The sequence below is a fragment of the Anastrepha obliqua genome, chromosome 2, assembly GCF_027943255.1.
Source record: "Anastrepha obliqua isolate idAnaObli1 chromosome 2, idAnaObli1_1.0, whole genome shotgun sequence".
In the NCBI taxonomy this organism is placed as follows: Eukaryota; Metazoa; Arthropoda; class Insecta; order Diptera; family Tephritidae; genus Anastrepha; species Anastrepha obliqua.
In genome coordinates this window covers 127986866-128013074 of record NC_072893.1, presented here as the reverse complement: position 1 = coordinate 128013074, position 26209 = coordinate 127986866, and the positions used below count along the sequence as shown (strand labels likewise).

General features: G+C 35.0%; 1 protein-coding gene across 1 annotated transcript in view; it reads left to right on the top strand.

The window, feature by feature from the left end:
* The window catches only part of LOC129236798 (sex-lethal homolog), an 82585-nt gene that overhangs the window by 42845 nt on the left and 13531 nt on the right, over nt 1–26209 (top strand). Inside the window, exons 3-5 of the mRNA XM_054871037.1 lie at nt 9585–9630; nt 20565–20888; nt 23352–23459. Coding sequence (XP_054727012.1) covers nt 9585–9630; nt 20565–20888; nt 23352–23459 — 478 coding nt within the window. The remainder of the gene's footprint in view (nt 1–9584; nt 9631–20564; nt 20889–23351; nt 23460–26209) is intronic.

The window sequence follows — 26209 nt, the reverse complement described above, 5'->3', positions numbered from 1 at the left end:
CAGCAGCGCCAAAAATGTGCTAAAGGAAAATCTGTTTGTAGAAGAGATAACAATGGAAATAAATCTAAAAATATTTTTGACATTGTTTATTAGTACTTAAACTTTATAAAGAAATGTATTTTAATTTTTCTTTACAAAAGTTAGTATATAAAAAATCACGTGACCCAAAGTGCAATGAAAAAAGTTGCTTCACGGTCCGCATAATTTCTCCTTGGAATGTTGATGGATCTGTGAAAAGTAAAAAAATTATTGTAAAAAAGAGTTGTAGTTATAGTCTGTCGAGCGGGATTTTTGAAAAAAAAAAAATCGATTTTTTGAAAATTCTGGACGTATGTAACCCCTTAACTACTTCAGAGAACTTAGTTTAGACAAATCGTTCCCACGACAATAACAACAATTTAGTTTGTAGTGCTACTGTGTCGCATATTGCTTATTACCGAGGGTGATAGATTACTAGGTTTGGCTATTAGCTGTGGTGCGAGCAACTTCGGCTATATCTTAGAAACGGTGGGATTTAGGGAAAAAATCGTTGATACCTTTTTTGTAGATAATTTTATGATCTACAATTTTTGTCTGAGTTAATTAATGCGATAAAAGTGACCGTTTTCGAGAAATTCTCGAAAAACTCATTTTTTTAACCTTTGACCTCGAGTCAATTTTTTCCCCCGGTCGGATCGATTGGGAGCTTTAAACTTTTTGTTTTACATATGTTTGAACAATTTCATCCATTTTCAGCTTGTTATGAATTTTCGTAGCTTCACCCTTACGTTTTGGCCTAATTTGACCGGACTAAAGATCACAATTCTAGCGCTCATGAATATTACCCTTTGGTGTGTAGTTTCAGTTTATCGGATTATTGATATGTTTTTTTCTTTAAAAAGTTTGTTACTCCATCTAATATTTAGTGTGTTTTGTATATAGTATTCGCGCTTTTGACCTTCCAATTGGTTCTGCCATTCCGTTTCCATGCACAGCTTTCTGCTTTCACTCTTCTATAACTTAACAGTAATTTCACCGATTGCCTTTGTTTTCTGCCAACCACTCTATCAGTCTCTACCACTACCAACTACTGCATTTCTAGCCTCCTCTCAATTGCGCCACTGAACGCACCTACCTTTTGATGACATTTTGATTATTCCGCTCCATTTTCAATTTCATTATCTGTAAATGCTGATGCGTTACACTTTGGCCTTACGATTTTCTTTATGCGTACTATTTTTCTTATTTTCCATTACTTTTCCAACTCACATGACAATCTCATTTTTGCATTGCATACCTAGTCGCCGCTCATTTGTTTATATTTACACACACACATACATATATGTATATTCACTCGTGCACAAGTTGGGCGCTACACAAGGCCGTGCAAAGTCTGAGGAGGTGGGCGAGAGTGCATCGCTTGTGGTTGGCCTCTGAATGCAAGAATTTTTAAATTTATATTATTGGAAAAAATCGAAGTGCAGTGGTACTGCGACAATGACATACGAAACAATAACAAATATAAACGGAAATATTTCAACGCAAAATACAAAAGATGGGAGTGAGCTGAGCGAATGCATGAGTGTCCGCGGCAAGTCTGATATGAAATACAACACAAAATGTGCTGTTTGAATGACTGCCTGATTGGCGAGTCAGTTGGTTGGTTGGTTGGTCGATTGAAGTAACACAAATCAACAAGAACAAGAAAGAGAAGGGAAGTAACCAATTGCACGCACAACTGTTGAATCAACTCGGCAATCAGTTGCATGTGTGACAGGCATTTTCATGTACATATCAACAGTTTGAAGTTGTTTACCGGTTACGCACTATTTTTTCTTTGCAATGAAATATTTAGATTTTTTTGGTAAATTGTGGTAGTTAGGGACATAAAGGATAATAAAGGTAAGTTTGTATGTCAATGAAAACGCTGGTTTTGTCGTAGATTAAATAGGCAAATTACGCTCTCTGAGGAATTTGCAGCCAATGGCTGTAAACACGAGCTTTTCAGTAAGTCAGCCTTCATTTTTACAACTAATACATACCAGTTGGAAATGAAATTACAAAAAAAAAAAATCACATTAAGGCCTCAACAGAGGGGTTTGGTGACAGCGGTACAGGGGGGGCCTCGTAGGCGGATGTCTCTGAAACCCACTTCTAAACCGTCCTTACACGTTCTTACAGCTCCACTACGCTCTCACACTTAATATTTTGCGCCTGCAGTGATGGTGAAATTCAGCGGACACGGTTAACCGATGTGCCATGCTCAAGCGTGTCCGCTTAAGATGGTGGGCAGAAATTAAAAGCTAAAGCCATTTCAACATATTTTCGAAATTGCACCGATTGTTTTCGCTCAAAACACAAAACCCCGACGCACAACGATTGTAGTTTGTTTTTCTGATGAAATTCTGGCTTTGTTAAATAAATGAAATTTCGCCATTAAATAGAAAGAGCAGCTCTTCTACAAAGAAATCAATAAACAAATCAAAAACTTTGGAATGTGTTTGCATCAACGAGTTGGTAAGCCACAAAACGCATGCCATCTGAAAGATAATGCCACTTAACTCAATTGTAAAGTTAGCTTATGCCATTTACATTTATAGTAAAGCTATGAGCACAAATACTTCCACACAAATATTCCAATACTTCTTGCCAAACGTTCCGAATATATGATTCCTTATATTACACTAACAAAATGGAATAAATATACATTACCAGCAACATGGTAAGCACAATTATGGGACAGTTGACGGAAGAAAACTGTTTACAAAACAACGGAAATAAAATTAAATCAACGCCAAGCTATAGCTGAGTTGAACTGGTAGACAGGCAGAAATCCTACAGCACCACAATACTGATGTGAGGGTAAGCTGCTTCTTTCAACAGCATAAATTGCTATACGCACACATACATACATTTGTAAACGTTTGGAAAATGTCGCTGCTGTCGCATGTTGTGTTTAGGCGCCACAGATTGGAAGCCACCGCCAGCCAAGTGTTCTAAACAAACTACTTCATTGAAAGCGTTTTGTTGTAGTGTTCGCACTTTTCTCCGCTCTGTGTTTCTTGTCCCGCGCGCTACTAAAATTCCCATACACAAACGGGCGTATATGCGGGCGTGTGTTGATGCGCTGCCTTCCAGGCGTTGAAGCGATTTAGGTGGCTAGAAAGAGGCAGCATCAGCACCAATTGCTCTACTTTGCGCTTTCGATAGGCGGCACAGAGATGCACAAAACGTTGGTGTTGTGAGCGGGTGTTTAAGGCGCGTAAATTTGCAAACACGTAAATATAACTGTGAGTTGAATGGTAAGGCAGGCGGTAAGCAATGGTATGTTGGGAAGCATGCCAAGCGACCTAGCGATGGCATTTCAATGCCAACTGAAATGTGTGTGTACTTGCAGTGTAAACAAATATATAAGCATCTACAGCATTTCGCCGAGTAACATTGACTACTTGCACGAGATGTATGAGTTCAAAATATTTTTCATGCAAGGAACACCTAATAATCTACTTAAATATGCTCATGGACAATAAAATAGATGTGCATCTTCACCAGTTTTGGTTATTTTGCTTTTGTTTATTTAGTGTCTATTCATTTTTTATAAAAGTATAAAAAACCATGTGCTATACATCGGCCGCCGTAGACGAATGGGTTGGTGCGTGACTACCATTCGCAATTCACAGAGAGAACGTCGGTTCGAATCTCGGTGAAACACTAAAATTAAGAAAAACATTTTTCTAATAGCGGTCGCCCCTCGGCAGGCAATGGCAAACCTCCGAGTGTATTTCTGCCATGAAAAAGCTCATAAAAATATCTGCCGTTCGGAGTCGGCTTAAAACTGTAGGTCCCTCCATTTGTGGAACAACATCAAGACGCACACCACAAATAGGAGGAGGAGCTCGGCCAAACATCCAAAAAGGGTGTACGCGCCAATTACATATATATATACATCGTTTTTCAAATTTTGTGCAAAAATTATGAAAATTCAGCAAATGCTCACCTAAGTTAAACATTTTTTTATAAGAAGTTTCGGACTAATTTTTGGTATGCGATTTTATAGCCTATTCAATATTGGTACAATAAAGCGTAAGTTGCAAGGAGCTACAAAATATGGTTAACTATTGACAATTTTTGTTTTTGTTTTTGCTGACAATGCCATACATTTTTTTGCCAGACAAAGTACGTTCGAAATTTTTTTTTTTATGTAGAAGAAAATAGTTAGCACCAAAAAGCGGCGTGTCAAAGAAAACGAGCTTTTCGAAGAACGAAAAGTGAAAATTTTATAAATTCATAAGTCAAGCCGACTGTTTGAAAAAGTTACTCATACGTATTGAAGGAGCCTTATAGGACTGGTTGCTCATACGCAGTGTACAACCCCGTTGATAGTATAGTCATTACACTGGCAACACTATTTTGAAGTCCCTACGCAGTATATAACTCCTGTTTGCATCGTCATTATGCTGGTGGCAACTCTATCTGGGAGACCATCGATCCACTTATTTTTATTAACATTTTTTCAAAGTGAATGCTCAAAGCAGGTCTGTAACAAGGAAAAAACTAAGCATGAAGCAATTTTGCGCGAAGTTATCGCTTTGCAGTGGAATTAATTGAAAAAGTATGGAGTGCACCAAATGGCAGCAGGTGAAGAATACCAAACACACACGCACATCACACGCATGAGAAGGGCTTAAATCTGCGAAAAAATTTGTTAAAGTAAAAAGCGTTCATGGGCACATTCCATTCTGGCTCTAACGATGCTATGCACGCCTGCATCCTGAGCTTTCATATTTGCTTGCTATCCGCTTTATTACTTGGAGCTTGTTGTTATCCTTGCAGCAGCATAGACATTCCCCATGCATGTACGGGAATGCTGCTGGGGTGACAGTCCTTGGCCGGGTATAAATCCGGGTAGGTCCGATAATGTAGAACCGACTGCTGACACATCATTGCTCACTTTTTCACTCGCCTACGAACACATATACGCACATCAAATCGTGTTAATTGACTGACTGACTTCGTTTGGCTTACACCAATAGCGGCGCTATGCCAAATGACTTTCACTTTCATCAGCAACGCTACTCTTCGCTACACCAGATGTGCAACATTAACAAAAGAGTCTTCCCATACATATTGCAATATTCGCAAGCTTTATTATGCACCCAAACAATACAAACAATGTGAGGTCAATCAGCTACATTTCACCAAACGGCCACATGCGCGTTTTGCCACTTAACAAAGGCGAAACGAATCATGCTGCGATTGGTAAAAAATTACTCATGCAAGCGCACACACCTCCACGCCTCTTCGAACTGCACTCCACCTACCCTAGCGCGCGTATATTGCTGCCATTTTCATTTTCGGTTCACCGCAGCAACGAGCACTCTTGACATGTTGAACGAAAAGAAAAAAAAAAGAAAAATCTGACGTCTAAAATGTGGTGTATGTGTGCCAAAAATTATACTTCATACTCTGTTAAAAAGCATAGTTTGTGGAACGTGTCCTTGGTCGCAAAATTTTCGAGTGTAAACGCTTTGCCATAGCTGGCGCCACTGTCTCCATATTGTCTGCGAAAACAGATTTGCTACAAGCAGCGCCTTTGCAGCGGCTAAAGTTCACGGTATGTTACGCGTGTGTGTTGCTGTATCTGTCTATCCGTCGCTTGTTTGGTGGCCTCGCTATCATTATTGTAAATGACCTCAAACGGAAGGTAGGAGAGATTAACGATTAATAAGCTTAACTTGGCCGTTGCTGCTGTCGCCGCGAAGCCGGCGAGTGTTTAGAGGATTTTCGTGAATTGGATTAGACTTATTGAGTTCTACAGTACGCGTGCATATGCAAGGTATGATGTGATGTATTGCACATATTGGATGTATTTTCGCTTATGCTTGGCAGTAGTGTTTTCAAGAGAGCGCTTAGTGGGTGAGAAGCTGAAATAAAGAGGGCATCCCCAGTTATAGTTTGAAAATTGTTTTTCCAATATTTTTATAAAAGCGATGTATATTATAAAATAAAAGTACATAATTTGATCCTTAATAAGACGACTAGAACATCTCATTGAGGTCACCACCCGGATCACGAGGCAAGGCCACGAGGCAAGAACAAAAGGGAAAGAGTTCTTAAATGAGTATGTTTAAGTAAGAATGTGCAGGGGTGGATAGTATCATGCGGGGTACTTTCGTATGCCAGACATACATACATATGCTGAGTATGGCTGGGTAAATTCTGGATAAGTTTTAGATATAGATTTTAGATTAACCTGCTGCAGTATTCAAAACGTAGTTGGGCCAGGGTAACAAGGGTTGTTGTTGTTGTAGCAGCATAAACATTCTCCATACATGTAAAGAGGATGTTACTCACGAGGTTGCTGAAGCTCTTCATTTGCTATGGATGGTGATGGGCTTCGATTACTGGCACTCAAGGAGCCAGAGTTCGTGAGGGTGGTTATGGATCGATGAAAATACGAGTAGTTTGAAGAATAGTTTGATACGTACGGTTTCACTCAAATCTATTACCTTGACAGGGGTAAAGGGGGCTCTTAGATTCATTAGACGCAAGAAATGGAGGCAAGAAGAATCACATTTCGCAAGAGAAAAGTCTACGCCTAGGCGATCGCTAAATTGTACTCCGAATTACTGCTTACCGCGACTATTTCCCAACTTTTCGTGAAGAGAAACCTCAGCGGTCGGAGGTTTACGACGAACACTTAATTGGAGCGATTAGAGAGAAGGGCACTTGGACCAACTTTAGTTAAAATATATTTGGCTAAACTGGCGTTATGTTAAAAAATAAAAATTTTCTCTTTAAATAGGAAGCAGTGTTCCTTGTTTTAAAATACAGGAACTCATTGACCACCCTCGTATTGTTATTTTTCTGATTAAACGTGCAAGCTCACTGGCCTACTACGAGCTACAGTTACATGTAAGCGAACTAATGTTTACCTACATTTACTTAAGTAAAAAAAAATTTATATAAAAGTGTGCCTGTGTATGTAGTCTATGGTACGTACCATAAATTTGCAAATATTTACTTGAAGTATGCAAAATTCTAGGTAAAATTTCGCTGGTGGTAAGTTGGATGTTTGTCTGCCGCACTTTTATGTGACCATCAACCAGACAGACAGTGCAAATACTATTTTTTTTACGCACAAACATACATTAACACAGTAAACAACACAAATGTATGTATGCATATACGTACAAGCATTAAAGTAACTAGGAATATGTAGCAAAAAAATATATTTTATAAATGTATTTGTCTGCAGCAAGTTTTAAACACGAATTTGTAGGCGGCACACCGTACGTAGTGGATAACCCCCTCGCTTGTAGTGGGTAGCACACAATGTTGCTTATGCTAGGCTGCGGGTTAGTATCGCATCATGCGACCCCCTCTTGGGGGAGGGGGAATTCATATATAATATTAACTCATACTGTTTTTTCGATATTATACCACACAAGTACAAGTACACCGCTGCCTCATCACATTTTTCCCCTTAATATGTAAGTGTGCGCGTGTGTATATGTAAATTAGAAATATGTTGTATGTGTATATTTATAAGCTTGAATTTTTTGTAGTCAAATACATTTTTCGTACTCCAAAGTTTGCTAACCTCAAAAAATTATACATATCGTATACTACGCTGCTTTGTATGTTTGTGTGAGAGAGGGTGGGGGAAAACAAAATGTATAAATAGGCACTAACTTTGCTAAATTTGCAACAGTGTTGCCGTGAGCGAAAAAAAATGATCAAAGTTAAAAAAAAGAAGCAAATTTTCTGTCAGAAATTAACAGGAAATTTTTTATAGGAAAATTTTCCAGTAAAGGGGCTTTCAAATTTGAAAAATAAAAAATTTAGATTCTTTCAGGTTTCACTATTTTTATTCAAAATACGGCTTTTAACAATTGAATGTGGAAAATGGCAGCATTTGAATGTTGAAGGTTGTTCAGAAACACTTTGCGCTACCGCGCAAGTTTTTCAAAAGAATATCCAGTTTTTCCTCGGCACAACTAGTTTGTTGAAATTTTTTACTAACCTTTGAATTGTCGACTCATTCGGTCGACTATTTCCACCAAAAAAAAAACACGAATTTTGAATGTTAAAGGTCGACTATTTTCGTAATAAATTCCAATAATTTTAACACGTTCTATCGTGTAAGTATCCATTATTAAAACGGTACATCTGTCTACTTGACAAATGTGAAAGATGATATAAAGAATTATTTACTACTGACATCTAAGCTTTACTTTTGATATAACTTTAACAAATTTCATTTTCTGTCAATATTCGCAACGGTGGGGTTATTAATGACAAGTCTCTAATCGTTTCCATGCTAGTCGGTGATACGTAACCGTAACGACCCGGATTTATGTATGGCCAATGACTGTTACTCCAGCGATTTTCTTCTAGCATTTAGGGTGAATGTTCATGCTGTTACAACAATAACATTTTTCAAAACGTAATTTAAGCCGAGGTATAATATAAAATGAGTATAAATATTTCCATTTTCGGCTGTTCAGTTTCGCAGATTCAAAGATAATTGTCAATAACTTCTCTCAACCATTGGATACAAAATTTGCAATGTCACTAGTGCATTCGATACAATTCAGCGTACAAAAAAATGTTCGATTTCAGCTAAGTATTTATGAAGTTTCACCAAAAAGTAACCATTTTAGAAATATAAAAACCAAATAACCAAAATGCTTGTGAAGAAAAATTAATAACCAAAACAGCAACACTGATTTGCAATTTCTACAACTTTCACTCGATTCATCGCATCCCATATGGGTACATTTTCCCCATCATCCTTGGCTAAGGTTCAATATTGAAAGTTTTGTGCTGTCATTTGTTCCTCCTCATTTTTGTTTGCTTTTTCTCGGCATGTTAACGGAAATAACGCTTTTTGGGAAACTTCTGAGCGTGAGTGTGTGCGTGTGTGTGGCCTGTGGTTAGGTTTTATTTCTGTAGCATAGTTTATATGCTTAGAACTTAATTTAGTTTCCCAAAAGTGCTTGTGTGGGCGTAGAAAAACACGGGGGGAATCGCAGCCAAGAGTAGGGATTACGGTGTGGAGTTTTTGTTTTCAATCTTTTGAAAGTGAGGGGAAATGAAAAAAGTTGGCCGAACGAGATTTTTTGGCATTGCAGTGATAATCGCAAAAAGTTTTTATCAAATCCATTTCCATGTCATACATTCCACATGAGTTTTAAATGAATTAAAATGATAACAAATTTGGCTTACAGCCGACATGTAAAATATTCAGGCTCATGATGGGATATGCAGTGAAATGACTCTTGCGCGGGCATAAGTTGGCTGGCGATGAGTGTCCACTCAAGAGAGGGTAATTTCTCCTGTTGGTATAGGAAGTGTCCGTTAGCTTCTCCTCCTCTGTTGGTATAGGAAGTATCTGTTAGCTTCTCCTTCAAAATAAATGTACCAACACCCCTATCATATTAGCTTAAAAACTCACTTGCCTTTTTCATACTGAATACACAGTAGTTTATAAAATTCTTGCAGTTTTCGATCAGCTATTATTGCGTTTTTTTTTAATAATTAAAAATAATTTTTGTTCATTGTTGCGATTAATGTTCGATCTCTCTTTTCTCTCGTTACAGCGGTGGGCGTATGTGGGGCATGTCCCACTCACTGCCTTCAGGAATGGTACGTATACTTTTCAAATTAAATTTGTAGCCAATTTCTGTAGTATTTTTATGTTTTATTTTTAGTTTATAGCAATAAAAAATTATAATTTAATAGACTCTACTTTAACCTGTTAATTTTTCAAATAACTAACTATAGTATTTTTCTGTTAGTTTAGTTGAAGTATTAAACAAATACAACTAATATAAAGTATTAAATAAGAAAAGGAAACTAAAAACCTTTTTCGGGGCACACGCTTTTTCATATAAAGTTTTCTGCAAGAATAAAATGCAAACCCAATTTGCAAGAAACAAAAAACACACACAAGTAAATAAAACTTTCTAGAAAATGCAAAAAACATTTTAATTATCAACAACAACAAGAACAAAAACAAAAATAAACCAAACCGCATTACTCGAACAAATACCAACAACAATACAATTAGCAAACAATAATCACATTAGCAACAAGAACAATAACAACCACAAACAATTGTGATTCAACAATCATGCAATCACCAACAACAAAACAGAACCAACAGTAAAACAATTAATGCAAAAGAGGGTACGAAAAACAGCAAGCAACAGACATTCAATAAAATTTCTACTTATACACGAAAAAGTTGATTTGCATAAAATCTAAGTTTTACACAAATGAACCTGCTTTGACAACAAACTCTAATTAAGTTATATCTTTAGGTCGGTATCGATTATTTTTAATTAGTTGCAATCCCATGTATGTCTATTATTATCGGTAATTTGTATAAGTGTATCGATTATTTTTTATTCTTTTATCGAACACCTTCATGTTTTGAGTTATGACTAATTTTTATATTGTTTTTTTTTTTCTTTTTACAATTTTGGCAAATCTGCAAATATTTGAAAACATATACTGTAATTTTCAAACAGCTGATTAATTTCAACAAAATATTAATTAAATTGAATTAAAAAATGATGTCTTCTTTGCTAAAATTATCTAATTGGTTACTTTATTCTGTTATCGATAATTATTATCTAATTGGTTACTTTATTCTGTTATCGGCTTATTTTATCCATTTATCGAGTATTTGAACAAATCTGAAGAGATCGATTATTTCAAAATATAATTGACTATGATTTCTCCCAGCTGATTAATTTTGCACCAAAAGTAAAAAAAAATATAATTTAAAAATTATCTGTTATCGATTTTTTTGTTTATCGATACTTATTTTGCAATTGGTTACTTTATTCTGTTATCGACTTATTTTATCCACTTATCTAGTATTTGAGCAAATCTGAAGTTATCGATTATTGCAAAATTTAATTGACTATGATTTCTCGTATTTTTAATTTATTTGACCAAATTCAAATCAATAAACTAAAACTAAACTTCGTTGGTTATCTTCTGTCTTTGTTCCTTTGTCCATCATTTTTCTATTATCTCTTATTCTATTATTGATTTTTGGAGCAATTCACTGCCAGCGCCTTAGTTTTAATTTATTTTTGTAATTAATTTATAAAATAATTAAATAAATAATTTAAAACGTAATTGATTAATTTTTCTGTTTTTTTTATATATATTTGGTTTACAAGACTTAAATTGGTTAACTGAACTAATCTATTATTGATTATTTTTGTTCGCTTATCGGTCATTCCTTCATCGATTATTTTTATTCTTTTATCGATTATTTCAACATCGAGTATTTTATTTTATGGGAGCTTTTTATTCTATTAGCTAGTCTGAGCAAAAATAAACTATTGTTTTATCGATTATTTTTATTCGTTTATCGACGAGTCCATTATCGATTATTTTTCTTCGCTTGTTTGATTATTTTATCATTTATCATCGATTTTTTTATTTTATCACCGGTTTTTATTCTATTATTGAGTGAGAAATTTTACGATTGTTTGATGAAGCGGTCGATTATTCGAAATATATCTAGCCATTTAATTTTTTTAGCTATTTTTTTTCTTATTTATTTATTCTTATAATTTCGATAAACCGAAAATTGTCGATTGCCGATATATTCTCATATAATTTTTCCTGTTATTTTGTTGATATTATAATTTCCACTTCTTCCATAAATTTCCTTATAATTCAAACTACCCAATGGATCCACTTCATTAGTTTCGAACTCAAGTTAGGGCATCCCTCTCATGGTATTGACGCAGTCTTTCCAGCTATTTGTTTGAGTTAGTCCGAGGATGATAGATATACCAGGTTTGCTCTTTAACTATGGTGAAAAAGAAAATTGTGAGGGGAACTTCGGCAGCCACGTCACTTAGGAGTATCAGCCGAATTCTGCACGATCATTTCACATTTATTCACATACTCGTTCACGCTGTCGTTGTTCAGACGGCAACGAAGCAACATGAGTGGAGATTGTGTTGATTTTTCCCCTATGTCACTAACACATTTGCACAATAATTTTACATACATATATTCATGCACTCGTTCAATCAGTCGTTGTTCAGACCATAGATGACTAGATGGGTACCTCTTTTTCTCGTGAGATCGCTGAAAAATGTGCATTTTTTATAACATTTGCCAATATTGCCACACCGGTAGAAACATGAATTGGGTATTTTTTTAAACAAAAATTGGGAATTTTTAGTTTCCACACCACCATTGAGGTTAGTATTTAGTGTGCGGTTGCCCAATAGTATATTACTCGTAAACACCTACATATACTAAAAATAAGCACAATCCGTATGAAATATGTACATAAATAGGCAAAAAATTTAAAAATTTATATGTAAATGAAATTATTTAAAACTGATATACATAAGTAATTTAATAATATTAAAGTTATGAACCCGAAAAACATAAGTTATAATTAAAAACATGACTTATTGCGATTTTTTAATATAACACAGAAAGTAGGTAACAAAAAAAAAATTCTCAAACAACGAACAAAATAAGTAATTACCTTTAATTTTTGGTAAATATCTCAAACACAAATTCAATTCCCTTACCTACGCTTTTCAACCATAGAATATTTACGTATGTATATACAAATTTACATAACCCAACACACAGTTTTCAATAAAATTACATCATGTATAATACATAAGACTATTTAAAAGTAGAAGTCGAAAAGGATATAACGAGCTTTGGATTCTACAAACTTACTTCAATTCAAATTATTACATTTCAATTGAATTAATTTTAAGACAAATAATTGTAAACATTTCAGCACGTTATTTCTCCATTAAGCAAAAACGAACTGTTTTCGTCAGTTATTTTTGGCGCGTTTCTTCTGGCAGCCTGCCATTTCGCCTATCACCTGTTCAAAATCCCATAATGTGTGAGTGCTGCCAAGTTTTGAAACGTCCTCATGGGCGCGCTCTCTCTCAAAATGAAAAAGTTTCCCATCTTATTATCTATGGTTCAGACGGCACGAAGTGTCACTGGTTGACTTCCTTCGTATATGACCAACACAATCTTAGTTTTTTTGTAAACCGAAGAACGGTCTGCTAAATACCACACTTCTAAAAAATCTTTTCACTCAGTGCTGGCTAATGTCTAAGCAGTGGTTAGGGGTCGCAGTTGGCTGTTAGTAGTTTTGACACAACGTAGCTATCGACTGAAAATTAAGATGATTTGGATTTCGTGCTAAACTTCGGCAGTTTCTGCCCGGCGCCAAAGTTTTCTTTTTTTCGTTTTGTTGGTTTTGTGTTTCGCTTTCTTTACTCAGTCTTGAGTGCAAAACAATTTGACGCCGTTAAAGGCGATTAATGCTTGGGCAAGCAGTTTTTGCCACACTTTTCATGCTTGTGTATTGGTGTGTTTATGCATGTATGCACGTTATAAGATTTTAGCTGCCATCTAACATAAAATATTTATGAGACATGCAAAGTGAACATTAGACTAATTGCTTAGAAAAAGATTTGGTTGATAAAATTCTCATTTTCTTAATGTGAGGTTATTATTTGTAGTGAAGTTTAGGCGAAAATTGGGGAATTATACAAATAGCGCTTTGGAAGTATAAAAGCGAGTTTTCTAAACTACTTGTTCTATTTTTTGGTAGAACCATTACTTAAAAAAAATTGTCGCCATAAGAATTTTTTGCTTGAAGTTCGTTATACCGATAACAATCGTTCTATTCTATTTATACCTTTCGGTTTCTGTAAGGAAGTATGGTTCAGCCACAGAAACAGCAAATTCCACTAAGAAAACGTGAATATTTTGTATTACAATTATTTTACTCAACTTTTTCATTTAAGATTTTCTTCTAACTAAACAACATTAACACTTTTTTAGCTTTGTTGTCATTTCCTATACACACATCACTTCTTACATGAGCTCTCATCTCGGTCCTTTTCCTTCAAAAGCTGAGCGAACAGCAGCGTTGTAGTGAAGTGTGCTGCTTTTCCATCATTAACTAACTTTCGCTGACATTCGATGATGAGCACACTATGACAGTAAATTATAACAACGCTGCCGTTTAAGCGCAGAACATACATGTGTGCGTGTATGAGTGTGTGTGTGTGTTTGAGTCAGCGATGCCACAAAGTGCAATATCAACTAATAGAAAAGTTTCCGAACGACACTGTGTGGCATGCTGTTTTACCACTCACACAACGGAAACTGACGCGCGTACACACACACCTATGTATGTATGTATGTACATATATTTGTAAAGGGAACATCCATCTTGTACATTCTTCATTTTCAATTTAATTTTTATTATCACTTTAACTTTGCGGTGCTTGCTCCTTTTCCAGCAATTCTTCCTCTTACTCACTTCCTCTTGCTGGCTGTTGTCTATCAACTCAGTTTATCAATCCGTGTATGCGTGTGGGTATTTGTATAGTAGCTTTTGTGCTTGTGTGTTTATAAAATCGCAAATTTCTAAAAACTTTCAATGTCAACCTATAGCCAAATATCCTAAAAATTATGCCATGGACCTTTTTGTTGCACAAGAATACACCTACGCCGAACGAAGTGAACCGAAGGGAACAGCAGTAGCTATCGGTATTCGCCATGCACATATGTATGAGCTCACTTCAAGCAACTTTGCTGCTATTTGTATTTTATTCTATTTAAGTTGGCCAGGGCGCTTATTTCGGTCAAATGTTTGTCGATGGTCGGTTGGGCCTTGCAGGGAATTTGCTTTTGCGGCAAGACGCTGATCTCATATATATTGTGTAAATATATACACATATATAATACATACACATATATATATATATATATATATATATACCTCTATCCGTACATTATATTGTTGTATTTTATATTTTATTCTGTTGAAGACATTTTCAGTTTCTCATATGTTACACTTTCCTTACCTAAATTCCTCTTTTCCACCACGCAATCTTTTGACCATATTCACATTTCCCTTCCCCTATGCCCTCTCTGCTCCCATTCGCCATTCGCACTTTTTATTCTTCATTTCACATAGCGCACATTTAGTTATATACACACACTCACACACGCACACTACATTCCTTACTATATTCTTTACTTGGCTTCCTTTTCAACTTGCTTGTCTTCCCATGTGTATTAACGCACACATTCCACTATAAAAACATACACATACATACATACATACTCGTACATATACAATTTGTATGGATCTTTAGCAGCCGCTCTACATTCACTCGCTCTCTCACGCCATGTCTGTACCACATACATATGCATGTGCATATGCTGTCAGTTTGTTTGCACTTCGTCGGCTATCTTCTGTCTTTGGTATTAATTTTTAATGTATGAAATTGTCAGTAAATATTTGAGAAAAGTTGAAAATGTGCGAATGAGCCCACTACTGGTACGTCTATTGTTGAGATGTTTGAAGTGGATTCAAGGTGGGCGGTGGAATTAAAAGGTACATATCTTACCTATGAAAATACTCGTTGAGCTTTGTTGACAGTTTTGCTTTATGTAGTTTATTTTCTTTCATAAGCTGTGCCAAAAGTTGAGCGAGTTGAGCGAAGAAGGTCTTGAAAGGAAATGATAAATAATTTTGATACTTTGAAGAAGGATGAAGAATTTTGAAGTCGAGCATGAAATAATTATTGAGTAGATGTGAATAAAAACATGTGCTTTTCTATAACTTTAAAGACAGGATAAGCAAAAAAGCATAAAAATGTAAAATTTGCCAAGTGCTTGGTTTCAAAAAGTTTCGTGGCGTATTATTAGACGTAAAAACCTTTAAAAAATTACTTCAGCCGAGGCGAAATTTGTCGGCATTTAATTTTGATTTTGTTTTATGCTAAGGGAAAAGAAAAACAAAAATGTTAACAGTTATCTAAAGAAAATATTTGATGCATTTAAAGTCCCTCCCTCTTTATGCTGTGCTCTATGTACTGTATACACCCATTAAACCACTTGAATATACCCCTCCTGGGGAAATTGTCTACATCTCCTCCACATACTCATATGTACTATGCATATTTTATGTCTCTCTCATCTACTACTCGCAATTTTTACTCTAAAACATATTTTACGTCTTTAAACACTACTACTACTAATATCTACTTACATACATACCATTTCTCTTCCAACACATTACCACTCCCTACTATATTGAAAATTTAGATATACTCATGACATTTTATAGAAAAAAATGTTAAATCAACTTTTTTGTGTGTGCCCCGCCCAGTGGTGAAGTGAGTTGAAATCTACAGAAAACATACATCTGTATTTTACAATAATAACCTGGTTTAAGAAAAAATTTTTTAAAATTACAATCGGCAAGATTTATGCAAAATATGAGCGTAAAATATTTAACCGTACTACCACCATCAAAACAAGTGACGAGTCCTACTTGTCTGCCCTAATGCACCGCTAATTTTGGAGGGGAATGACGCAGAAGCCATTTTTCTTAATTTTTTTAGGTACTATTATTGCGAATAAAACGAAACTATAAAAAAAAAACTGAAGACATCCGGAAAAAACAAAGGTCACGAAGTTTGAGAAAAAAATTTTCTATGCTACATATATAGAAGATCATGAGACAGTTATAGGACAATGGTTGGTAGTAAGGTTCAATAAAAAATTGCTTAAGGGGGGAAGCTGGTCTAGAATTTTGAAAAAATCGAAAAATTTTTTTTTGTCTTAAAAGGTGCTTTAGGGTCTTAGAAATAATATACCAAATGAGGGATGCCAGCAAAAATGTCTAAATGCCCAAATTTTTCATTCGACGGCAGTGCCTCGCAGGTATGATTTTACAATACTTACAACTTTAAACGCGTTTTTCTCGAAATCACTTTTTTTAAACTGGCCGAAGACATAACTCGAACAAATCTTTACCGATTCTTACGAAATTTTGACAATACATTCGAAATACCTTTCTCCGGAGACGTACGTAGGATTTTTTATTTATATTACATAGTTTTTTTTTTTAATCAACAATTTTATGTCGTTCTTTATAAATTGTAACTTTTTGTTCAAACGTGCACCATTTCGCGAAAAAACAAAATATCGAAAAAATCCTACGTACGTCTCTTTCTGTTGTTATATAGAAACTAAAAAAATTTTATTTTTTGATCCAGGACAAAAATTAAGGAGTTTACGTCTTTGGCAATGGACCCACTAAAAAAAAGGCGTCTTAGGAGAACTGCTGGACAGCGGCCATTTTGAAATTAATTCAGACGAAAAATTTTGTATTTGTACCATGAAAGCTATATTATTAAACCTATTTCACAGATTTTCGATTGATTCTTTTGTTGAGTCAAAATAAATTCATAAAATATGCCCATTTTTTGCGCTCTAGACCAGCTTCCCCCCTTAACGTTTTTTTTTCTTTTTGTAAATCCGACATTAATATTCAATTTAGAGATAAAAGTTGTATAACTTCTTTTAAATGAATGTTCTTTTTAAATTATAGCCCTGATTTTACATTCTATATACCCATTAGGCTTTCTCAAAAGACAACTAAAAAAGGGAAAATTATTTTTTTCATATTTTCTAAGTCTTTCTTTATATTTAACAAAACAAAATTAAGTTTTATTTCTTATTTATTTATTTAGTGTTTTATTTATTTTTATATTTACATATGTTTTATTAAATTACATCGAATTTTTGTTTTATTTCATACTACTTATATTATTTAATTTTTTATTATTTTTAGCCTTATTTTTGCTAGTTTTAGTCTTATATTTATTATTTAACTTATATAGAAATATTTATTGTTTTATTCAATTATAACTCAATTTATTTTTTTATATAGGTATATTTTTTTTAAATATTTTTCATTTTTTTTAATATTTTTTAAAATAGTTTTTTAAATATATTTTAATATATTTATTGAAAAATCTAGTTTTTATGATTTTTTTAAATTTAGTTTTCATTTGATTAAAAAAATTGTTGCAGCATTTTAATTTGATTAATTTATGTTTTATTTCCATTTTTGCTAATGTTTTTCATTAACAATTATTTTTCCATTTTTTTTAGATAAATTTGCTTTTTTTTAATAAAAATTTTTTTAATAAATTTTTTTAATTTTAAGTTAACATATTTTTTAATCCTTAATTGTTTTTTTTTTTTTATTTTCAATTGTTTTTTTAATTTTTAATTGTTTTTTTTTTTTATTTTTAATTGTTTTTTTTTTTTTTATTTTTAATTGTTTTTTTTTTTTTATTTTTAATTGTTTTTATTTTAATTTTTAATTGTTTTTTTTTTTTAATTTTTAATTGTTTTTTTTTTTTAATTTTTAATTGTTTTTTTTTTTTTTTTTAATTTGTAATTGTTTTGTTTCCTAACTTTTAATTGTTTTTTTTTTTAATTATAATTGTTTTTATTTTTTTATTTTTAATTTTTAATTGCTTTTTTTGTTGTAACCTTTTTTTTAATATTTGTGTTTTGTATTACATATTTTGTTAGTTTTGGAATTTATTTTTATTTAATTAATACTAAATTTCTGCTTCCTACATACTCTATATATTATTTACCCTGCTCTATATATGTATGTACCTCTTATATGTATTTTACTGTACTTTGTATACAATTCTCTTCTGCCAGCGTCTGTTTATACGTTCGAGTTTACTCTTCGGGAGAACTTTCTTCTCAATTATTGACTTGTGAAGTTGTTATTGTTGCTAATGTTTCTATTGTATATTTATAAAGTACAAGTTTTTTTTCGCTCATTGTTTTGCAAATTATTCATCCCGAATTATGCATATAAATGTAGTGTAACACACACAAATATACATATGTATATAGAGGGTGTTTTGTTATGCACTAGAGAGGCTTTACGAGTACATGCTGTGGTTATAGTGTCATGATAAAAAACAAAACAATGTTTAACGTTATCGGTTTATTGAACTACGAATGAACCTGAGACTAGTGGGGAAAGATAAAAATGGCTGCCGTTTCTAGGGCGTTTGATTTGTATTTCAAATTGTAAGTGTTTTTCATCATGAAATTAACCACAGAATGCATCCTAATGTATATTTATACCTAAGTTTTTGCATACATACATACATATGAAAATATCACTTTTTTAATATTAGAGAATGTTGATAGAATTTAAAATAACACATTTTGGCAATTAAAACCGCATTAAATAATGAGAATTACGCAATTATTTTACGTTTTCAAAGAAATTTTATTAAAGTGCGCTATGATTAAAAATGGCCGGTATTATTACGTGGGTATCCCTGCTACGAATTTTTTTCAGTATCTGTTTAAAGAAATCACCTGTTTTAAAACCGCGTTTGAAGTTTCCGATTGATATGGAGAGTTTCTTCTCTCCGTTTGCCAAGGCTGTAGTGCGTCTTATCGTTCTCATTCGAGGAGATATTCTCACGCGGCAGTCCAACCAAGTTTTCATTGATCCTGTGATCAAAATGATTTGCCATACTTTGCAAATAATGTTAATAAAAAACTGGTTGCTAATGCCGATTACTTTCTTCATAAAACGTATACCTGTGAAGCCGCAAAACAAAAAACCCCTTGCTACCACTTTTTTATGTACTGGTATGCGCGATTTCCGGTTTTATAGGTATATATGTGTTATTCTCGCACAGTCTACTACCAATTGTTGCACAGTGTACTGTTCATTTGGCGGATTTTATTTGTGCACTTTTACAAGTGTAGGTTAATTATCAAAATGATTGCAAGCATCAGCAGCACTGTTATTATTGAACTTTTCTGTTTGAAAATATTTCGTTGCTTAAATTCGTGGCACTTTTATGCGATATAAAAAATATATATACTTCTCATACATGATAAACTATTAAGTAGCAATTTTATTCCAAGTAACTCATATAAAGAAAAGTTTCCTCACATTTTCCGCTAATATTTACTCAACCTCTTCTTTTAATATAAAAAAATCCATTCACGCTTATTCGTATTGCATCATTTCATCTCTAATTCTACTACTAATTAGCGTATATTTTGTATGTGTACATTGTTTTGGTGATGAATTTGAATTTTATTGAATTTTTGGTAAACGCGTTGTATTGTTGTTGTGCATTAGTTTAGTTTTTATTGAAGAGTGTTTTGTGTTTTCTGCAAATGGCCAAAGTTGAAATGAATTGATTAAAAAGTAAATGTGTTTTTGCTGCATACAATTTTAAACCAACAAAAAAAACAACAATAATGGCATTTATTTCGCATATTACATAGTATTACTATTCGTTTTCTCGATCATACATTTGTAATTTTTTCCCTTCACTAAAGTTTTTCTGCAAATGCGTTTTGCAAGCGTTAAATTTTCCACCAAAAAGCAACAAAAAATAAATAAAAAAATTTTTTGCAACATATTAAATTGTTTTTATTGATTGATTATACTCTCAAAAACTTCCAAATGCAATTTAAATATGAATTGTTGAATAACCTTAAAAAGGAATGCATCAAAATAATATTTCCAAATATGTAACTACTACTAAGTGATATCCTTCAGAAAACCACAACTTGAACAACTCAACTTGAACACTTGTATGAAAAGCAAAAGCGCCATCTATTGTATGTTCGTACCTTGTTTGTTTGAATTGATATTTCAGTCACGTTATGCGTTTTCACCGCAGGATACAGATTTCACCTCATCGTATCCGGGTCCGTCAATGAATCGGCGCGGTTATAACGATTTTTCAGGCGGCGGCGGCGGTGGCGGTGGTGGTGGCGGCGGTAGCGCCATGGGTTCGATGAACAATATGGCGCCTGCCGCCAGTACGAACTCGCTGAATTGTGGAAGCGGCGGCGGTGGTGGCGGTGACGGACATGGCGGTGGCTCGAATGGCACAAATCTAATTGTGAACTACCTGCCGCAAGATATGACGGATCGCGAACTATATGCTTTATTTAGGACAATTGGTCCTATAAACACTTGCAGAATAATGAGAGATTATAAGGTGAGTAACAACGGAATTTTAAGGAGGTAATTTAAAGGAGAGTTAAAACCTTTATATTAAATTGTTGTTTTGTAAATAAATTTATTCCCAAAGGTTCCGATTTTTGCTTTGATTTTATGCAGCTGCCACGACATAATCTCAATAATCAAAAATAATGCGCTCGAATTTGTTCATATACTCGTATTAGGTTGGGGAATAAGTTTGTAGCGCTTTTGTCGAAGACTCATTTAAACAAAAAACAATAATTATATCAAGAAGTTAATCAATTATATACTCGCCGTTGCTGTTTCAAACTTCTTTCCCACCTCTCCACCAATTTGTTGATGCTGTTCCATCAAAAATCGCCTGGTCTGGTGTCAAAGAAATTGTTGAGCCGAGTTCCTTAAACTCTTTGTTATAGAAGGTAACCCCTAATTATGGTTTGACAGGGAGCGGGAAAGTTTGTAATCCGTCGGTACAAAGTCCGGAGAATTTGGCGGATGCTGAAGGACTTCCCATTTGAGCTCTTGTAGTGCGACTGTAACGACTTGTGCAACATGGGGCCTGGCGTTGTCGTGAAGGAGTATGGTTTGACCATGTCGATCAGGTCTTTTCAGTCGAACAGCCTGATTCACGTGGTGTAGTTGGGCAATGTAGAGCTTGTTGACCTGACCGTGGCATTCATTTCGAGCATTTCCCACTACACCATTGCCTCCCAGTCCCTCCAAACACAAATCATGATCTTCTTTGGATGAAGAATTCGAATTCAGAAGGCCTTCCGCTGCGCGAAGTGTCATCGACGTCAAAGTCGCCATTTTTGAACTTTGCAACCATATCCGTGCTGTATACTCGCCTATGACACCTTCTCTACACATGTAGCGAATGTCTCGGGCTGCTTCGGCAGCTTTTTGACCTCGATGAAAAGCAAAGAAGAGCAGGTGTCGAAAATATTGATATTTGCATTCTGGGTATTCCATTTCTAAGCCTCATTGGAAATATCTCCAAAATACAAATAAATTAGTTTTATAGAGCAGAAATAATTCTATCACTTACCGTACATCACAAGCAAAGCTTTGAGAGCAACATTCATATGTCAAAGGCTATACGGTAAAACATGGGGTCTGCGGCCAAAGATGATGGCGTGGTCTTATAAGACAATAATAGACTCAGACAACACTTAACAAGGTATACAGAGTAGCCTGTCTGAGCGTTACGGGAACAATGCGAACATGCCTCACAGCGGCTTTAGGAATGGTCACTGGATTCATTCCACTATATCTTATAGCCAAAGGGACGGCAATCAGTGCAGCTCTAAGGCTTTCTAGTCTACTCCATCTCAAAGAAGGCAATCTTACAGGATAGGTAAGGATTCTGGATTCAATCCGAAACTCTCCGTGCCTGACAGTTCACGACAAGATGGAAAGGAAACTAGAATTCTCTCAAAAATTCAAAGTGGTAATTAGTGACCGCTCAGCGTGAAGAAATAATGAAATACTCCTAAAACAGGGAATATTTACCCTTTGGCAAACAGCAAACCAATCGTTGTAAAATAAAAGAAAATATAAAAACGCTACTAACCTAATATTTTCACTCATCTGAATATGGAAAAATATTAGAGGCTTCTTTTTTTATTCCACTATTAGTATCCTGAGTGGGTGTAGAGCTTCAAAATGGAATTGCACATTTCTTCTTGTTGCTGTAGGTATCGCTTGATTGTGTACACTACTAACCTTTCTTGATAGGTTTAGGCCTATGCATTTGGATGCATAAGTCTCCGAGAGTTACTTTGTCCTCCACTTTCCTCACAATGCAATTCAGTTAAGTGTTCCATTTCATACAAGCAAAGAGCCCATAATTAGTAATTGTTATTGTGAAATAGTTTTCGCAGACAATTTTGAAACTTAGTTGTATTTAACGCTTGTATCGTTTTTTACCATTTATTGTTCTCATTTATTGTTTCTACATATATTTACTTTACCTATTATGAATTCATTTATTCACTTTGCAAAGTTGTTTGTTTTCCCCGTTTCAAGTGTCAACTGTCAGCTGTCAAATTTAATGACATACACCAAACGCGCCGCGAATGGCGCGCATAGTGTCCTCGATGAGCGTTTTACTGAATACCAAGCACTAAAACAAGATTACAACACACAAGCGTACAATCAAGCCACATCGGCCTGATGGCCAAACTGTCTGTTTGCTTCCTAATGCAGGCATTACATACTTATGTATGTGTATTTATGTATGTATTGTGCAGCTTCCTTCCATCAATTCAGCAGTAATGCTGCGACAACGCGCTTACTGGGCATCCTTTTAATATTATTACGCTGATTGATGTTGACGATTTGAATGTTGGCGGCTGAAGTGTGCGCTGCAGTGCTTTACATTTCTGTCTTTTTTTCAAAGTTTTAAATGTTCTTTTTTTGAAATTTTAATGAATGTCATTTAATTTCCTTTTCTCATTCTCTTCCACTCTCAATATAGACTGGCTACAGTTTTGGTTATGCTTTTGTTGATTTCGCTGCCGAAACGGATTCACAGCGTGCGATAAAAAGCTTAAATGGAATTACGGTACGCAATAAGCGATTAAAGGTGAGTGAAAAATTTCGATTTTATTTTGTTGTACTTTTAAGCCTGGTTTTGTGAATAAGTATTTAGTATTAGGTTTAAGTGCGACACTGTGAAAATATTTATTTTATATTTTGCTGTTAATATATGTCGACTAGTTAAATTTTATTCAGATAATATTTTTCTTCAATAAGCCGTGCTGACTGCGACTGCCTCTCGAAGTGAATTTGTTTCTAACTACTGTTTTGCGAGCACTTGGTTGGAGCACAGAGGTCAAGTGAGTAGCAGCGCAATACAGCACAGCGGTTTGCTCCCCAATTTCAGTTCGCATACCTTTAACTGATAAAAAAAGCACAAAAACAAAAATGTAGAAAAATGCTACACAGCTCAGCAAAAATAGTCAACAATTAAAATTCACTAACAACATTCTACAAAAGCAATACCTCTCTTCTTCTCTTCTTTAAGTGCTCCATTTCATATTGATTTCCTTTTGCGTTGCATTTTTTCTGTTATTCGTGTACATACGTACATTGAATTAAATGGAATTAAATTAAGTTAAATTAATTGTACATGCGTGAATGAAATGATTGAACTTTTTTTTAAATGATCTCAAGTGGAACGATTTTAAATAGAAACAAATTTTGATAGAAAGAAATGATAAGAAATACTATTGGGAGGTTGAATTAGTTTTAAAGGTGACACACAGATGGCGCTATTCATCACTTTATCGCGTTGGCAATACTGAATATATATTCATGACAAAGCCTCATCCCTAGGCTTTGTTTATCAGTATCTGTCATTTCGCTGAAGTATAAACAACGCAGTGTTTTCGTGCTCCGAGTATGTCAACTTTCGTGCCGTCGAAACGCAATTTGCGGGAAGCTTTGCTTTTCTACTTCAATTTCAAAAAAAATACAGCCCAAGCCCGTGAATTGCTGTAGGAGGCCTACCCAGACCATACTCCGTCGATTTCAACATGTGAGTACTGGTTTCGACGATTCAAAAGTGGTGATTTTCACACCGAAGACAAGGAGCGTCTTGGCCAGCCCAAAAAGTTCGAGGACGCGGAATTGGGGGAATTGGTAAACGAGGACTCGTGCCAAACCCAAGAAGAGCTTGCTGAATCATTGGGCGTTGATAAATCAACCGTTTGCAAGCGTCTAAAAGCGATGGGAGTGATCCAAAAGCAAAGACATTGGGTCCCGTACGAGTTGAAGCTGCGCGACGTCGAACGGCGATTTTTTACGTGCGAATTGCTGATCGAGCGACAAAATCGGAAGGGTTTTTTGCATCGGGTGGTGACTGGCGACGAAAAATGGATCCACTACGATAACCCAAAACGCAAAAAATCATGGGGTTTGCCCGGCCACGCATCAACGTCGACGGCCAAGCAGAATATTCACGGCAAGAAAATCATGCTCTGCATTTGGTGGGATCAGGTCGGCGTCGTATATTTTGAGCTGCTCCAACCGGGCGAAACAATCACGGGGGATCGTTACCGACTGCAATTGATGCGTTTAAGCCGGGCATTGAAAGAAAAACGGCCGGAAACGGTAAAAAGGCACGACAAGGTTATTTTGCAATATGACAACGCTCGGCCGCATGTTGCTCAACCTGTCAAAAAATACCTTGGAACGCTTGGCTGGGAAGTGTTACCCCACCCGCCGTATAATCCAGACATAGCTCCCTCCGATTATCATTTGTTCCGGCATATGAGTCTCGATTTGGCGGACCAGCGGTTATCCTCGTACGAGGCTACCAAAATATGGGTTGAGTCATGGATAGCCAAGCAGCGGCCAGAATTTTGGAGAAACGGCATCCGGAAATTGCCCGAAAGATGGGCGAAAGTTGTAGCTAGCGATGGCCAATACTTCGAATAAAATATTTTGTACCGTTTTTTCACAATAAAGCCCCAAATCTTCGAAAAAAACCTTTAAAACTAATTCAACCTCCCAATATAATAAATAAAATATATAAAAATAAATACAAAATTGGTGGACAGCACTCGAAAAACGGTGTAGAGTAGCCACAATTGATCGAGTCCAAAGAACAGCCTGCCTCCTGATAACAGGATGCTTAACCCATTTGATCCCATTGTACTCGCTTGAGTACAGAAAAAGCATCTTTTTCGAAACGACGTCAAAAGCTAACGCTTAAAAATTTTTAAATGTACTCGCCACTTTATAATACAGAGCAATGTCGAAAAGGAATACACATGTTTCTCCTTCTTTTTTTTTGAGTCCCGTTATCCGTTATTCACTTGTCTTTGCGTGCACGTTTGCTATTTTTCTTCTTTTCATGGTTTAGTTTACAATAAGCTCTCTGTTTGACAAAATCTAAGTTATCATGGAAAAAGTTCAGTGTTGAAATATTTATAATACATATAATTTGTATAATTTATAACAAAAATACGAAAAAAGTTGTGGAACAGTGCATTTCGGTAGGTTTAAATTCTAGTGTACTCGCATGGGTACAGTGGGAACATTAATATATATTTTGTGTGCATATTTCATGTAGATTTAGTAATGGATGTAAAAAAATTTTACGGAAAGAGGTTTCACAACCTTTCTGCGGCCACCGACTATATTGAATCAAGCGACCGTAGTCACTTCGACTTCGCTATTATACCGTCAAATACCCACTGTGACACAGATGAGGAGGACATTGAAGAGGATAATATATTGCGTGATGATATTCCAAGGGATGTTCCAGGCGAAGTTGACTTATTTTTGAGCAGTGACAGTGACAGTGGTGATGATATTCCACTTGCAAGC